The 17,756-nt window shown below is 42.8% G+C and overlaps 1 protein-coding gene and 1 long non-coding RNA gene across 2 annotated transcripts; one reads left to right on the top strand and one right to left on the bottom strand.

Moving 5' to 3' along the window:
- The first annotated feature begins 491 nt into the window (after window positions 1–491).
- MDH1 (malate dehydrogenase 1) lies at window positions 492–11,893 on the top strand. Its single transcript, XM_065739558.1, has 9 exons — window positions 492–575; window positions 5,767–5,865; window positions 6,146–6,242; window positions 7,092–7,267; window positions 8,401–8,523; window positions 8,650–8,826; window positions 10,397–10,510; window positions 10,722–10,811; window positions 11,366–11,893. Exons 1-9 carry the CDS (start codon window positions 573–575, stop codon window positions 11,489–11,491), a joined length of 1,005 nt encoding a protein of 334 aa, XP_065595630.1. The 5' UTR covers window positions 492–572; the 3' UTR covers window positions 11,492–11,893.
- On the bottom strand, window positions 10,680–11,390 carry LOC136050598 (uncharacterized). The gene is made up of 2 exons (XR_010622407.1): window positions 11,325–11,390; window positions 10,680–10,905 (listed from the first exon to the last, which is right to left on the bottom strand). It is a non-coding gene; the product is annotated as an uncharacterized LOC136050598 (long non-coding RNA).
- Window positions 11,894–17,756: the final 5,863 nt, after the last annotated feature.

Here is a 17,756-nt window from a genome sequence, read left to right as displayed (position 1 = left end):
GGAACCCCGTGTCTCTCCCGCACGTGCGCGCGCTGTTCCCGCAGCCAGAGTCACCTAGCAACCAGCGAAACACCGCTACCTGCGCACGCGCAGCAGCCACGTATTCTAGCGGCGCGCGACGTCCCCTTCCTTCCTCTCCAGCCGGCGCCACCTCCTCCCCTGGCGCGCATGCGCAAGATTGCACGCGCTTGAGCGCCCTCGGTCTGACGCATGCGCAAACGGAAAAGCCGACGCTGCCCTAACATTCGTCTTCCAGGAGCGCATGCGCAGCGCTCGAAGCTACCCATCGCCCCCTAGCGGCTGTCGCGCCGCGGGAGGGCTCAGCGCCGGGACAGCGGCGCCAACAGCGTGCGGGGGCCTGGCGTGCGCGCCCCGAGGCACTCTGGGACTTGTAGTTCCGTACCCCCCCCGCAAATAGCGCAGGACGGCGGACAGGAGACTACAGTTCCCATGCAGCTGCGCGCTGCGGCGCGCCCCGCCCCTCCGCGGTGTCTTAGCGCAACGCCGCCGGCGGTCGCAGTCCTGCCGTAGAGGTGACCTCGAGGCTGCTGCTCGCTCCTCCGCTCCCAGCCATGGTCGGTACCGTTCAACGCGACGACGCCGCGCTCGGGGGCCGCGGTCGGTGGAGGGGGCTGGGGCTCGAGGCTCCCTTGGGAGGGGGGTGGTCTCGAAATGGCGGCGGCTCCCCCGGGCTCGCTGTGGCGCTCAGCCCTTTCCGCCGTGCCCGGGGCCGGAACGAAGGCGTTGGGGCAGCGCGGTGGCCGTCCCGCTCGGCTCCGTGAGCTGCGGGGCTCCGTGAGACGGGAAGGAGAAACGCTGCGGGGTCGGAGCGCTGCGGCCGTCCGCTCCGGGCGGGGAGACCCTCCGGCTCCGCTTGGAGGTCACGGGGAGGCCTTACCGGCACATCTGTAGCCAAGACCGCAGACCTCATCATTTCTACGTCTCGGCTCACCTCAGTTCAAAATACAGAGCTCTCAGGAGTCACCACAAAACAAAAGAGCATTTTGTTTGGCATGCGAGCATTCTGAACTGGTTGCTTTGATGCTCAGACACATTGAAACATCACTGCTTTCATCCTTCCCCCCCCCGGTATTCAAACTATGTATTTGCTGCCAGGCAAAGGCATCAAACTTCTGAAACAATATCTTGCATGTACTTACATAACATGGAAAAAGTTAGCAGAGGCACCTACCTGAAGGTCACTGCTGAAGGAAAGAATTCCCTTGGAGCTCTGCCCCTCTCCCGCTGATGCTGTCTGCCACATCTCCAGATACAGTACTGTCAGTGCCCCTCTGCTCCTTTGGGGGAACAGGAGGGTTTGTTATTCTCCAAGCTTCTGAGAGCAGTGCAGCTAGTTAGACTCACTGGTAGGCTTCAAGTATTGTCAGGCACAGTGGGATAGCTTGGTTGCCTTTGTCAGTCAGGAATAACATTGATGACAGCTAAGTATAGCTACAATAATGCTTTATTCCGGCCCTTTGTAACTGTAACTAGTAATGCAGAGTTCATTGCATGTGTAAGCAGGCAGTGGATTTTTCTCATTCCTACACCTGGTAGTTGGTGGGTTAACATTGCTTTCTAACTAAACTTTGTAACCTCCTGATCTGTTTTGCCACACGCTACTGTTATCATGCTCAGCTCTGATATTCTATGCCTGTTGATAGTAGCAGTAATCACAAGTAATTTAGACACTGGAGTCCCAGCTGTGCACTGGACACATTAAACCTAACATTTCCTCATTGGATATCAGAATATTTGCTTCCAACCAGTTATAATCTGAGGGGGTGGAAATCCGACATGTTTGTTGAACAAGGGCAGACATTGGGATCAAAGTGTTCACACTTCTAGCTTTTTTTCCCAACATCTGCTTCTGTTTCTTAAAACTTTTTAACCATATATCTGGTGTATGTGGAGTAGAAAAGGCTTTGGAATTAAATGGCTGAGTTCCTTTGTTTCATTTTTATTTTTTCCCCTTAGTTTATATATACCTGAGAGTAAATAAAGGTCACCTCTGCAGTTACCAAAGCACGACAGTATTCTTGTTGAAGCTCTGTGCAGGAGCCAAGTCACGGATTAAAGTGCCTGAACATGAATGTGTGGCACCTGCAGTTCTGTCACTGCAGGGACACTGTTAGCTTGGGAACTACACCCCTCTCCAAATTCCCTTCCTCAGTTGCTCATGGATAAGAGTGCTTATAGCTGATATGACATAAGTTCTCCAGGGAGAGTTACCACCTTTTGCTTTTATAAGGAGCACAATGTTTTTAGCTTGTTAATCCAACCTCCACAATCAAGAGATGAGAATCCAAAGGTCGTAGAATCAAAGAGAAGAGAATCCACTTACTGCTCAGTTGCTGATGGTAGGTGGGAAGCTTTGGGTTGAATACAATGTAGTGTGGAGAAAAAGCTAAGTAGGCAATGCTCCTTACCTTATGCTAGCTGCTGTGTTTTTTCCAGGCCAAAATAGAAAGAGAACAGAGGAATTGCAGGAAACAAACTTTTTTTGAGAGGGTGGAGGTGAGTCAGACAGAGGGCTTTTTTTAGTAAGGGTAAGCATTAAGTCTATTCTAGTACATATACACAAAACCTTACTTTTTTTTTTTAACTTGCTGTTCCTTTTCTATTACTGTGCTAAATACTCACCGCTAGTGAGTACATTGCAATTCTTCTATGTTTAGATCCCATTAACATAGAAAGTGAGAAGCGTATGAAACTTGAGCCAAGTTTCTTAAAGTCCTCTACTACAGTAAAAATTCCACAGCACCAAATTCATAGTTGATTCAAACTACAACAGAGCTCAGAGAGAATGCATTTGTTATTATATCTACAAGCTGTGAAGTAGCACACTGTTTGGCCTGCAAAGCAAGGAAACTGCTTCCAACAAGTTTCTTTTTGTTTTTTTTTTTTACAACACCACACTAAGTATTATTGGGAATACCAGTAGTCATATGCAGGCAAAAAGTTGACTCACCCAGTTGGTGATGAGTAGCTCTGGTTGCATCCTTCATCTGAGAGGCCTTTCCTTTTTTGAGGCTATCCCTTAAATGAGCTCAGGGTGAACGCTGTGTCCATCCCCTTCCAGTAAGGTGGGAAGCACAGGGAAATAGTTTGCACCTGTGCTTCCTGGGCCAGCCGTACCCCTTCACCAGGTGCTCAGTCATCAGTTCAGGCCGTGAGCTAGCAGTTCCCTTACACATGCTTAGCACAGGGTGGCTTTTAAATGCTGCTGGTATGGGATTTTACCAGGCTAAGTTTCAGCAATGCAGTGATTTTTCAATACTTATTTTCCAAACTGATAAGATTGTCTGCCTTAGAACAGCATTCTTTGATCCATTTCCTAAATAAAAAGCAGATTCTTCTTCAAAACATATCAAAGTTGGTTCTTAAACCTCATATGCTTCTTAGCCCATGCTACCCATCATCATTCATCACTGTACATTTGTAGTGTGTAATTTCCAGAACAGTGTACTGAAATGAGATTTGAGTTTTAAAAGGGGAAGAACTGATTGTTTCCCGTCCTTCTCATTCCTTATTAATTTCCGTGAGGTTTGTGGGATGAGACTCATAGTAGGACAGGTTCAAATGAACACAGTGCACACCAACACCATAACTGGCAGCTAATTAGCCAAACAAATAATAATATGCATAACAAAGGCAAAATCACGTTGAATTTTAAATTCATGTGTTTAGAAGATTGACTTCATCACTTATGCTCTCACTTTATCTAGTACAGTGTAGAATGGGACAGTTTCTAGATAGCTTAATTTTTCTGATCATTTCATGTTAGCTTGATGCAGCTGTGCTTGGCTGGTTACTATGGCATAGAGTATGCACTCAGATCCCCAAATTATTTCCCCATAAATATTGATAGCAGGAATGTTGGTTGGAAAGGATGTCTGGTTTGACCTCTGCTTTGCCTTGAGTCTGGAGCTTGTCTGAGCCAGCCTGATAGAAAGTCTTTTGCTGCTGCTGTATGGGAACTGCTGAATCACGACCTGAACCACTGATTGGTCACCTGAGGTGAGCACCAAGTCAGCCATGGCGCCACAGGTGAAGGTGATATACCTGTGTGATTGGAAGGGGTGGAGCCTGGCTCCACCTCTCCCAAACCCCATTTAAGGGCTGACCACCACCAGGGAAGGATCTCTTCTTGGAGATCCATCCCATGTGGAGTTCCCTGTGAGCCTTGTCATCCTGAAGGTGAGCCATCTTCTCTTTTGTATTATTTGTATCCTATCTATATAGAACTGCTCAAAATATGCCATCATCTATCCTATTTCTTTGCAGAGTACCATCCTTGGGAGCTATTTACCCTGCGTGCTGCAAAGCGAGGTCATGCATGTTTGGTTTTTCTTTTTTCATCCTTTTTTTTCTCATCACCAAGGGAGAAGGGTATACAAATTCTCTGAGTACCTTGTTCCAGTGAGGCACTACAACCCTAGTTGAAAATTATCCTTCTAATGTCCATGCTCAACCTCTCAAGCTGTGATTTGTGGTCTCCCATTCTTACATCTTTTACTGAGCAGTGTTCAGCTGCAATGTTTTTGTAGCCCTCCTTAAAGCAGCAGCAGGCTGCTGTTGCAGCACCCTCTGTTCTCTACCTTTCCAAACTAGGCCCAGCTTCTGCAGCCTCACCATGCAGGATGTGAGCACAGAGCTCCAGCCGCCCACGTCATGCTCACCTGGATCCTGCCTAGCATTCAGCATTACTCTTTAAACTCAGGGTCCCAAGAGCTGGATTTGTATTTCAGCTGCAACTTCTTCAATGCTGAGCAGAACAACTGCCTTTGGTCTGCAAGCTCTGCTTTGTAATGGAGCTCTGCGTGCAATTAAATTACTTCTGACATAATTGAATGTTGATTGTGTTTTGTCCGTAACTGAAATGGTAATCTTTTAATTAACTGTAAAAGTGAGCGTGGAATTCCAGCAGACTGGGCCAGGCCTACTTGTTCCTGTCTTAGCACAGTTTTCCCCCGTTGTCTCTGGAGAAAAAGAGTGATACAAAAAGCAGGCTTAAAGAATATTGGATTATGAACAGCCTCTGGCATGCTTTGCCTTCTCAGTATTAACATGCCACTGGAGCTCCCTGTGTCCTGGTTCTGATGATCAGGATGGACTTTTGCTGCAGAACAAGCTTTGTGGTGTTTGTATTTCTTTGTTATTACAGTATAACAGCATGTTGGCATAGTGTCTTCCAGGTCATTGTGGGAGGAGGGAGTTGATCAGCTTGGATGTTAGTGTCTGCATTTGCCCATAATGTATTTGCTGTGTAACAGTGTAGTGAGATATTAGTTCTAAGGTTCCTTGGCTTACGGCGTTCAGCAAGTCTTTAGTTTCAAGTAAGCATTCAAAATAGTTCATAGAAAAAAAAAAAGTTGTACTTTCAGAATCTGAAAACTGGCAAAGTACAAGAGCTCCTAAAAATTCTGCGGTGAGTTTGAAAGTGCGTGGTCTGAGTTGGGTGTGTGTTGTAACGCTAGCATTGTGAAAATACATATCATTCAATTTTGGGAGCTTTTCAGGGAGCATTCATTCTTGGGGATATCTTTGCAAGTGTGTTCTGTTTCTGTAAGCGTAGGCAGAGAAGTTGTCAGAGGTTCCAGTATGATCCCAGGAGCTGGCCTTGATCCATATTTAGGGACATGATTTCATCCGGGTTAAATAATCTTAACCTCATTTCTGTGGTAACCATTAATTTGTACCTCTCTGAGGTGCTGTGAACCTGAGCTGTGTGGCTGTGGCTCAGTCTTCCCCACTTTCTTCCAGGGTGATCCGATCAGAGTCCTGGTGACCGGAGCTGCTGGGCAGATTGCTTACTCCCTGCTCTACAGCATCGCCAAGGGAGATGTCTTTGGCAAAGATCAGGTGAGTGTTAACTGAATTGTGGCTGTCTCTGCTGCACATAAATGAATAAGCTAATGCCAGAATTAATGTTTGACCAGTATACAAATGATTTATTCTTTGAGAGTCCCGCTCTGTTATGCAAGCTTTCAGTACTGCACTGAAATTTTTCAGCTCTTCGTAAATGAGTTTTAAGTTGATGTTCCTTACACAAGATTAATTCCTGCTAGATAACAAGACAAATCAATTTTCAAAGCAAATGAGTCTACGACCAATTCAGAGTAAACCGTTTATTTCTTTACAGCCTCTTGTACTTGTGCTGCTGGATATCACCCCTATGATGACTGTTTTGGAAGGCGTAGTGATGGAGCTGCAGGACTGTGCCCTACCACTGCTGAGAGGTGGCCAAAAGGGGGTTTTCTTGTACCTGTATGGTGTTCTTACAAAGCTACTGAGTTTAGAAATTTCAGTAGCTGGTATTAAGTAGAAGAATATATTAGATGATGTTTTCTTGTTTTTATATTTTATGGATGTTAAATTATTTTGACTTAGACTTCATACTAGGAAGAATGTCATCAAATGAGTTTTGCATAAAGAATTCACTAAGTTCCTGGTTTATATTATCCAAACCTGGATAGCTAGCACATACTACAAACTGTCTGAAGCTTGTTTGTACATTTATCTATTGTATTCTGGCCTAGAGATAAAATAACTTTGAATCTTTAGATATGCCTACATATTTTTACCAAGCGAAAAAAAACAGTTCTTGAGAAGTGTCTTCTGCAAGAAGAAACAAACTGAGAAAATATTCCTCAGGCAATATCATATTAAATTCCTCTATTCTAAACTGGCACAAGAAAGGGAGCCAGTAGATGCCACTGTGATTATTACAGTACTTAGTGAAAAGCATGTAGCTTCTAGCTCTTGTACAGATCACCCCTTCTTCAATTCGAATTTTTAAAGGCAGAGTAAACCATCATTTGTACTGGTACTTGGCTATCTTATGGCACATCTTTCTCCAGCACTCAAAATTTATAGCTAAAGTTTTAAATAAAGACTTGCTAGTCAACAGTTTCTATATGCAAATATTTAATCTTTGGATTTAATGCCAAATGGTTTTGCTTGCATTTTTTAACATAAAGGTGCTGCTGTTTTCGTATCAGATTATGTATGTAGCTTATTAACCAAAGAATGATCTCATTGACACTTTGCTATAAAACTTAGCTTCTTTTCTCCTTCCCCTTTTTTAGAGGTCATTCCAACAGACAAGGAGGAAGTCGCATTCAAGGATCTTGACATAGCAATTCTGGTTGGCTCCATGCCGAGGAGAGAAGGCATGGAGAGGAAGGATTTACTCAAAGCAAATGTGAAAATCTTCAAGTCTCAGGGTGCAGCTTTGGACAAATATGCCAAGAAGACTGTCAAGGTGAATCCTGAAACTGAATTTTAAAAAATCAACTCTGAGTTACTTAGAGATTTAAATACATTGTGGTATGATTCTGTGTGAGTAGGAACCTATTCAGTGCAGGCATTTTGTGCAGGAGGCTGTATCACAATGAGGATTTGATGAGATGTGGTATGTTAAATGGGTAGGTGATTTTAGTCCTTAATTCATTCAGTGAAAAAGGTAAGTCTTATATTTCAGTATTCCATATACACCAAAAATACTAAAAATAAAAGAAATATCTTAAGAAAAGTCTTCTGTTGGTTCTCTCTCTTCCCTGGGAGAACTCTTTTATCTGCATGGAGCTGTCTACTTCATATCCATCAGTGGTTTTAACATAATGACCCTTAACTTCAGTATCAATATGGAATTACAGTTGCACAAAAAAATCAGCTTTATTTCAGTTGTTTGCATCTTGGTCTTTGGAGCACTGGAAGCTTTTAATTGTTCTCTCTCAGAATTGCTTCAGCACAGTTAATGGGATCATGTGGCTGCTCTCCTACGGCTCTTAATCTTAGACCCAGACTCCAACTGTGCTTTGTAACTGACTTTTTAATGTCTACTTCCTCTGCTGATAAACTTCCTACTGCTTCTAAAGACTTGTTTGCTTCTTTATACAGTTGGAATAAAAACTATCAGTATAACTGTTGCAGAGTGATGGAAAATTTACTGAACTCGTTTTCAGAAGAGGAGATATAAAGGAAGGTTTGTAGATTAGGTTGTGTGATTGAGATTATATAGAGCTAGACGTTAATCATTTGAGGCATATTAGTAGATGAAAGATGAATAAAAAAACAGTTTTGCCATAGTAATAAATTGATCTGACTTTCAGCAATATTTCACTTCTAGCTGCCTATGAATATTGAGATAAGCAACTCCTCTAGCTTTCTTAATTATAAAGCAATTACTTTAAGCAGTGACAGCCAGTCTTGGAATAGTTTTTAAGGTGTGATGACTTAGTATTGTTGGAGACAACCAAGAGATTGTTTCATCAAAGGCAAAGCCATTCTGCTTATATGATGTTTTCATATTGCACTGGGAGAAATTGTTTTGCAGAAATAGCATTTTTGCTGCTTCATCATTCCATAATTCCTCTTCTCTCTTTTTCTTTTTAGGTGGTGGTGGTTGGGAATCCAGCAAATACTAACTGTCTGATTGCATCAAAGTCAGCTCCATCAATACCAAAGGAAAACTTCAGCTGCTTGACTCGCTTGGATCACAACAGAGCTAAATCTCAGGTAAGAAGAACTTATTTATATAGAATGCTTTCTGTGTTCTCTGCTAAATACAGTGAGAGCTGTGCTTACAAAGAAGCTTGTGAATTGAGAAGCTGAAGCTAGTTTAAATGTTAAATTTCCAATTAGATTGCTCTGAAGCTTGGTGTGTCTTCAAATGATGTGAAGAATGTCATCATCTGGGGCAACCACTCCTCCACTCAATATCCAGATGTTAACCATGCAAAGGTGAATGTGAAAGGAAAGGAAGTTGGAATTTATGAAGCTATAAAAGATGACAGCTGGCTGAAGGGAGACTTTATCCTGGTAAGATCTAGATTTCTAATTATCATTCTGTGCTTATGATTTTTCCCAGCTTCACGTGAAACTATGAACTATATAATTGACTGGCTGGAGCAGCTATTCCTATCTCAGAATTTATCCATTTAGCCAGAATAAATCATCTTTGGGTAGTTGTTCTCATTCAGTTATTTGCTCTTGGAAAATGTAAGGCATAATGATATTTATGTATACACCACGAGAAAAATCCACTTAGAGTATTCAAATGATTCAGCACAAAATCTTGGTCATTGCTTCATTGCCACCAGTTCACTGGTGGTTTCATAGATGAAGCAGGATAACCTTCCCTGTGCTGCTCACTGCCCAGCCACCCAGAAAGCAACCTTCACCACGATGTGTGAACACCCTCTTCTCTCCTCTCCAAATCTCAATCTTTGTCCCATCAGCAGCATGTCTCAAAAGTGACATGAAAAATCTAGAAAACTACATATTTTAATCTGGGGTAGTAATAAATGAAGGTAGTAAAGCAATATTGAGAATATGGTCTACCTAACTGCAGTATAATGTGAAAGAGGATTATTAAAGACTTGTTATCCTCAGTGTATTGGAGGCGATGGTGGCAGTGTTGGATTATCACAGAGTTTGTGCCAGATGAGTCCCATGAATGCTCTCACAAGAGAAAAAGTCCTGTGTGCAAGTTTGTCAGGATGCATGAATAAATATGAAGCTGAAGGTGACAATTACCAGGATTGCATGCATCATTACTAGTGAGATGTGGTGTCACCACTACAAGCCACAGTCAAAGTGGCACTCTGTGAAGTGGTGACATGTGAGTTCCCTATTGAAAAGAAGCTAAAAACGCAGTCCATAGAGTGTAAAGTGATGTGCACTGCCTATTGGGGTAGGAAAGGGGTCATCTTTCTGGATTTCCTGGAACAAACCATTGACTCTGCCCACTACATTGCAGTTCTGTCTACTCTGAAGGCTCCAGCTTCCAGAGTCAGGCCAGAGAAGAAGGCAACTTTTCTCTTGCAGCACAGTAACACCCAGGTGCATGCCAGTTCGAAACCATGTGGCACACTGCCCAGCTTGGTTGGACTGTCATGGGCAGTGTTTTCCTACCAACAATGAGGTATTGCAGCTGTGTACCAGTGGGTCACCTCTGTTGGTGCAGAGTTTTACAACCACAGCACACAGGCTCTTGTTCATCCCTGGTGAAAATGCACAGTTCATGGTGGTGTATTGAAAAACAGTGTTTTGTAACTGAGAATTTGCTCTACCAATCAGTATTACTGTACTTTTTGTATCAGTTTTAGTTTTCATGTAAATAAAAAGTTGTATGTTGCTCTGAAAGCAATGTCATGTGAAGAAATGAGCAAGCCTTTGAAATATGTCATCGTGTTCTTGTCTTGGCAAAACTCTGATTGTATTTCTGCTTTGTATGCCATGTCTATTTACTGATAGAATAGTATCTTCACTGATGAAATCAATGTTTGTAAACTGGATTTTCCTTGTGGAATTTACTAGCAACATTGAGGCCAAATTGTGATTTTTTTTTTTCTTGGCTGCTTCATAATTTAGTATTTTTTAATTGCAGACTGTTCAGCAACGTGGAGCAGCTGTTATTAAGGCTAGGAAGCTGTCCAGTGCGATGTCAGCTGCCAAAGCTATCTGTGATCATGTGAGGGACATCTGGTTTGGCACTCCAGCGGTAAGATATAGCTCTTGAATAAGTGCTTGTTTGCCTGATGGTTTGATTACGTGCCAGTGTCATTGACCTTGAGTGTGTGTGCTGAGTGGAGGAGGAACTGCTCTTTTCTGGTATAGTGCATGTCATACATGATGCAGTGTATTGGAAGGCAAAATTTTGCTTTCTTCTAACCAGTGGAAAATTTGTTTGTCCTCGACTCTTCTGTTTTCAGGGAGAATTTGTTTCCATGGGAGTCATTTCTGATGGCAATTCTTATGGTGTTCCTGAAGACTTGCTGTATTCGTTCCCTGTTGTGATCAAGGTAATTAGCCTGTATTTAAATCTAAGCCACTTCTGCAAGACCTTGCTAAACTGTCCTACAAAACAGCATTGCTTTCAGTATAAAACTGCAGTGGCTGGTAGTGTTAGCAGCCTTTCACAGAAGGGACTGTTATTCACTATTCTGGGAGTAGCTCTCAAGGAAATACTGATAGAAAAGTAGTCTGACATGACTAATGACTAGTTACTGCTGCTTGTATTCTGTATCTGAAAGTAAAATTCACTTCTACTTGATCTGGTTTTAAAGGTCAAACACAACCTGTGTGGTCAGAAATGAGGTTTCTGACAGAATCAAGAGTTTTTTACAAGTTCAGATCATATTATAAAACAGCAGGAAAACTGGATTTTTCGTGTAGCTGTGAACAACTTCTGAGCTTACTGAGGTACTGACTTAATGTTGTGCATCAGTAAAAGCGAGCAGAGTTTTAAATGAAGAAGGCACTTGGTTCTCTGCAGTGCTTTCACTGCAATGTCCCCTTTGTGCAAACAGTGAAACTTGCTGTCACATGAGGGTATTTTTGTTTTGTTTTCAAACAGGACAAGACCTGGAAGTTTGTGGAGGGTCTTACTATTAATGACTTTTCTCGTGAGAAGATGGATCTGACTGCAAAGGAGTTAACTGAAGAGAAGGAGACAGCTGTGGAATTCCTCTCCAGTGCATGACTAGATGATCCAGAAATGCAAAGCCATTTGAGAGTGGAAGAATCTAAAAGTCGTCTCTAAGTGTGCAGCCAACCACTATCACTGTATTAAAGTCAACTGTCTGTGGCAATTGTGCATTTTAAAGTTCATGTGCTTACTGGTACTACTGGGCCTATTGAGTTGTTAGCAAAAAGGTTATTAAATAAGTAAAATTAGTTTGTTGACCAAACTTTATCTGTTCAATACTAGTTGCTTTCTGTGTATGATACAGAATAACTGCATAATTGTTTGCCTATGCCTTGGCTACTAACGCACAATTTCAGTTTTGATTAGAATTTGGCACTGTTGGAACACGTCCTGATCTGTCATCGCTTCAACATCCAATGGTTCAGCTGAGAAGGAAATTCAAATGCCAGTAGTTCTCCTTGAGTCACTGAACAACTAGTTCAAGTCTATCGACAGACTCCAGATATACCCTGTTCACTCTGATCATGCTTACAATGTTTATCAATAGAAATATTAAAAGATGCTTGATCACAAAATGGCTGTGAGTAGTCTGTTGCACTTTATTTGTATGTTTGATTATTGAGTTCTGCTAGCTACTTAAGTATAACCAGGGAAAAAAAAAAGACCTAGTTTAAAGCACTAAGGAAGCAAGTTTTGAGAATCTTTATTGTTAACTTAGCACTTCCATCTATCTCTTCTGGGCAAAATCTTGATATGTCAACAGTGACAGGCAGATATCCACTCAGCATTACAGCTCAAAAGCAGTGTTGGTGCTGAAGATCAGTACTGACTCAGTTGTGGCTCCAAATGCAGTTGAAGCCTATTGTCCCAGGACACAAGGACTTGCATGGTTAAGAGTACATGAAATTAATGTATGTGTTTGAGAATCCTTGCTGCAGCCTACAGGCACAGCTGCAGGAAGCATTTCAAATATACGATACTGTAACTACTCCTTTGCCAACACAGGTGCATATTGCTGCAACTCTTTGACCAGACTCCTGTATGTATCTAGTGTAGTACAGTAACCCACCACATGTTGTCCTGCAGAAATTGGGCTAGGTTTATACTGGGAATTTCTTAGAAATGCTGCCTGTTCTGTTTGTTTCCCAAGCACCATGGTTGCAGAGTGTGAACTCCCATGATAATGGAGTTTTCTCATGCACTGTGTCAGTGGTAAGTTTTTGTCTGTCCCGTACCAAATCAAAAGAAGGTGAAGAAATAAAACTATTTTGACCAAAAAATAAATATCCTTAAACAAACAAAAAACAAGAGAAGGCTTACAAGCTCTAACTAAGCAAAAGGAAGGACTTCTGTGGAGGTCCTAACTAGAATATAAAGTGTTAGCAGAAATCAGTAAGCTAGTCCTTAATTAAGCTGTTCCTGTAGCACTGCTGCAGCTGCTAAATGAAGTCATGGTAAAGCACCAAAGAGCTACTAAACATAAATACTTGAAAGGGAAGAACAAGCATTTCAGAAAATGGGAAAACAGTTTGTTAGCAGGCAAGCAATATACGCACTGCATTTTTGCTGTGGTACATGCACGGTTTTTCTCTCTCCTCTGCACTCTGAAGCTTACCTGTGGAGCAAAGGTGAGGAGCAAATGTCAAATACCTGTATTTTCACAACCATTTGGGAACTTACATGGAAATTCAGGAGGTGAGGAAAACTTGGATGCTGTGAGTGCCTTCTGGTGCTCCATGCAAGGTCTGTGCTCTTCAGGATTTCTCGATGTTTGTTGGAAAGCATCAGTCTCTAGGGGAAAACACTTCATCTGAATTGGTGTTTATATCACTCAGTATATCAAAACAAGTGCATGATTAAGCTCAGTGCTCTATAGGCTCTCCTGTCATTTACCTCAAGAAGAGAGAAGAAATAAAGCTTTTCCCCAGTGAACAAAAATTGTGATTTCAAACTCGCTCTCCTGCTGCAGATACTCCTCTTGTTATCTTTTTACGGTGGCTGCAGGGGAAGCTAGAAACTTCAGCTCTTATAGACAAATCAAAATCCATGAAGCTAACCATGGAGATTCACACTCTGGGCTTATTTATAAGGCATCATGTCATAGTAAATCAATAGGATTTGGAAGTAGATTTGTGCAAGGGGAGGCAAGAGATCTCTGACAAGTGGAACAGATGCAGCACGCTCTCAAGGCACCAGTTTGTACACAAATGGGGACTGTTGTACCTGAAGAGTTTATTGGCTTTATTCTCATTACGGTTTTGGAATTTTGTTTTAGGTTTATCAACACATTGTGCATTCCAAACAGCAGATCTCAGAGCATAACTATGGCTCAAAATGAACGAGCAACTCAAGTAAACGTAACTGTGTTATACTATCACTGTTGTGGCTGAAAATAGAAATAATTGATTTGTGTTCAAATACCAAGTTGTGTTGAAAAAACGTCCTGACATCTTCAAAGTGGCAGCTTTGCAGAGGAGCACGATAAGTGCTATCATGTCAGAACAGAAGAGGACAGAGAGAGGCGTAGAACAAAAGACTCTAACTGCAAGTAAATAAATTGTAGGCAGAGTTGCAATCTTCAACTTAGAATTAAACCCTGTTGTTTGGGTTTTAGAGAACCTCTTATCATGCATATTTACTACTAAAGATGTGAATGCACAGAGGCTGCTAAGTACAGTCATCAAGTGTTCTGTAGCTAAATGACATAAAAGGCTTTACACAGAGACCTTTGCTTGCTTTTTCGCAAAAACACATATTCATCATATGCGTGGGAGTGATTTATTACTTGAATGTGTTAAAAGCTGCATGAACTCAAACTCATAATTGTGGACCCCAGATGAAATACATCACATAATCTGTGAGCAGCCAGGACTTCTCAGCCATTCTAGTTCTGCACTGCTGTGACTAAAACCAGAAAGCCCAGAACTGAGACTTCCTAGCCTATCTGCTACCTGTAGCCTGGATGAGGATGGAGAAGGCCAGCACACATTGGATGAATGAAAACAACACATATCTACTGGTATGAAAACCAGGGAAAGTAGGGAGTAAAAGGTGAGAGGCTTCAAAATTTCTGCTTTATATACAATTGCTCCTCTTGTGGATATACACTTGTTCCCATGCATCAGGTGAAGGTCCAAGGGAGGGAACACATTCTTCATTACTTACCAGCTTAGTAAAGCAGTGAGAGCCACAGCAGGACATGAGCACTGCCAGCCTTACAGCCAATCTGGAAGCCTAGGACACATGAGGGTGCGAAGGACGTCAGCAGAGTACAAGAATCAGGTTAGCCCCCATTGCAACACAATAGGAAAAGATAAGGAATACCATTTCAGATGATTTAAAAATATGATTTTGCTGCATCCAGAATTTTCTCATTGCAAAATGACTCAAAAAGGGCAGGTTGTCTCCTAAAATATTCTAAGCCAACAGACATGTCACCACCCAGCTGTTTGCAAACTCAGAGTTCAAGAGCAGCAGCCCGGTTGGACACGAGTTTCCAGTGTGGACATGCTATCACAGGAGAAACACTGGGAATGTGATATGGTGCTACTTCTGACTGCTGCATCCAGATTTTGGCACAATTAATTCAGTGCTGGCATTTATGCCAGGGTGGTTTCCAAACCCACAGTTGCTGCTGTCTCCATGCCTCTTCTGGAGCTTGTTAGCTGCACATAGTCTTCTCACCAACATTACTTTTATGTGTGGAGAGTCAGAAGATCTCACCTGCATCGTTCACGAAGAGAAAGCACCAAAACTGTTTTGGTAGTGAGAGAAACCGACAGTGATATATTATCCTCATATAAAAATAACTGAATAAATAATTAAATTAAAAATGCAAGTGTTTTTTGAAGCCTCCAGGTGGAGCTAACAGAAAGGGAGTTAGAGCAAGAAGAGCTTTTCCCCCTCAACCTGTGAGCCTGGAGAATTCAAATACCTGAACAGAAAAAAAAAAAAAAAAGAAAAAAAAAAGAAAAAAGAAGGGCAAATCTTTTGTAGTTACAGAGGTGGGGGAACATTAAACAACGGGGAAGGAGAGGGGAGGTATTGGCCCCCTCTTTTCCCTCTTTCTTTGCAAAAGGCTCTGCACCAAGGCCATGCCAGGCGGGCACTTGCCTCCAGGACAAGTCTGCATGAGGAGTAGATTCTCTTGGGTGAGAAGAATGAACTTCACACACTCTTTGTGTGAGAATCTTGATGCCTGCCCCTTGCTGGTGACCCTCTCTTCCATTCCCAAACAGGAATGCTACTTGAGATAAGGTTGTAAACTCAGGAAGCATGTTCTGTTCCTGCCTCTGCAGGAGGCAGCCTCTCCTCCAGCAGACAGATAACCCCTCTCTGCCCCTCAGCTCCTTTTCTCAAACCAAGATGTTAACAAGAAGTGAATAGTATCTAAAAATAGCTGTTAGCAAAATGAGCTGAAATCCTCAGCTGCAGGATGCTGTTAACAGGTTTGACTTTGGAGAAGACAGGGTGGCCATATACCTCACTCAGGAGCAAGAAAAGCTCTCAGCCAGCTCTTAAGGAGCAAGCAAAAAAGGAAACAGGTAATGCTCACCAATAAGGCTTTGTCATTGTTTTTCAGCCACCAATTGTTCACTGAAATGTGTAATAATGACACATCCACTTCTCTGACTCTTCATGTATATCCAGCACAGAGATATGGATTTCAGAGGAGCTTGGTGGTGTGTTGGGAAGAGAATGTTGAATGACTGCAACAACAGAACCAGCACTGGTCTCTGCTGTGCTCCAACATCAGACATGGGAAAACCATCCCTTCCCCAACAGCTCTATATCTCCTCCTCACAATGGAAGGAGACTTATGCCATCCTCACCCAGGCACACATGTCCTTTGCCAAAGATGAATCAGACACAGTACTCCAGCTCACACCTGACTAAGGCAGCAGCAGAGCTTAGGTAGACCTGTATAATCTGACTTTGAGATGGGCCAGGCACCCCAGGAGGGTATTTAAAAGATATGTAGCTATGCCATCACTGGACTCTTACCTGCAACAGTCTGGTGGATCGAGCTGCACCAGCTCTGGATCTTATCCAGCTCTTTTTGTTTGCTTTCTTCTTGTATTGGAGCTCCAGCCCATCTTGAAGCTGTACCATCTCTCATGTTGTCCATCTGGAAGAACAGATCTCAGTATTCTTCCTGCAGAACTTATTCCTTTTCCTCAAGGATATGCAGGAGGTGATGGTCCCTCTCCAGCAGCTGAGGTTTATCTGTCAGAGCTCTGTGTGTGCAACCACTGCTAAGCACAACCAAATGTCTTTGTGAGTGGTAAAAGTCCATGTTTTGCATCATTCAGCATCTCTGCTTGGGAAAATAGAGTTTTTCACGATGTGTCACTCTGAGGTTGCCTTTGCTTCTCATTCTAGAAAGCAACGGCTTTCTTGGATCACTCTCACTCATTTTGCTACGTGGACTTGGCTCAGCTTATTCCTCTCAGAAGAAATCATCCTGGATTTGCAGCACCTTGGGAAAGCAATGTGTCAAGATGGTGTTTCCACAGCTTTCTTCTTCTCCCTCACCAGGCTCCCATCTCTGCTCTCCATTAAGTTCCCAAGGTCTGGTTCTCAGAGCTTTGTTTGCTTTAATAGCAGGGTGCTGCATATCTGTTTGTCTTTCTGTCATCCCACACATGCATGCATGCTGTTTCCTTGTCACTCACCACACATGTGGGTCGAGCACTCAGGCTTTCTGCATTATACCTCAGCCAAGAATTTGAGTCAGAAAGAGGCATTTTTCCCCCACTCCCTCCCAGGTCCTCATTGATTTACTCAGTTTGGTGGGGTCACTCCTTGACATATGCAGTTGGGAAATCTTGGGAGTCTCTGCTCCAGCATTTTGAACTCACTTTGTGTTGACAACCAAGGGAGCCTTTGTGCAAAAGGCAACTTGGGTCTGATGTGTCTGTTGTGAAGGAAAATGACAAAAAATAACACCAACAACCCAGAGGCTGTGTAGGGCAGATATGCTCTTTGTCTTCACCAATTTTCTATGTGGATGTCCACGTGTCCAGAGAAGGTGTGGGACCTTCCCAGAACAAGCTGAGCTCACACACATCACTTGGCCTGGCCACATCCTAGAGCCGTGTGACGCATGGGGCGATCGTGATATTGCAACACAGCACAGCAATGCAAACCTTGTTTGCTTTAGGCTACAGTGGTGATCCAGGCTGAGGGAGGGACGTTCCTGCTTGGGACAGCATCTGGTGACAACCAGGGCTAATGGTGATGTGCTTGACGTATGCAACAGATCAACTGCAGATGTGTGAGAACTGTTCCGGTCCTCATCATCAGAAAGATTCATTTA

The sequence above is a fragment of the Cyrtonyx montezumae genome, unplaced genomic scaffold (assembly GCF_038088225.1).
Source record: "Cyrtonyx montezumae isolate F1298 unplaced genomic scaffold, pur_monq_1.0 scaffold_24, whole genome shotgun sequence".
NCBI classification, from domain to species: Eukaryota; Metazoa; Chordata; class Aves; order Galliformes; family Odontophoridae; genus Cyrtonyx; species Cyrtonyx montezumae.
This window is presented reverse-complemented; position numbering and strand designations above follow the sequence as displayed.

What these genes read in the sequence shown, in the direction of transcription:
- MDH1 (XM_065739558.1), top strand. An exon ending in TGAAGGGAGACTTTATCCTG is followed by an intron (nt 8,827 to 10,396) that starts GTAAGATCTAGA and finishes TTTTAATTGCAG; the next exon opens with ACTGTTCAGCAACGTGGAGC. An exon ending in CGTTCCCTGTTGTGATCAAG is followed by an intron (nt 10,812 to 11,365) that starts GTAATTAGCCTG and finishes GTTTTCAAACAG; the next exon opens with GACAAGACCTGGAAGTTTGT.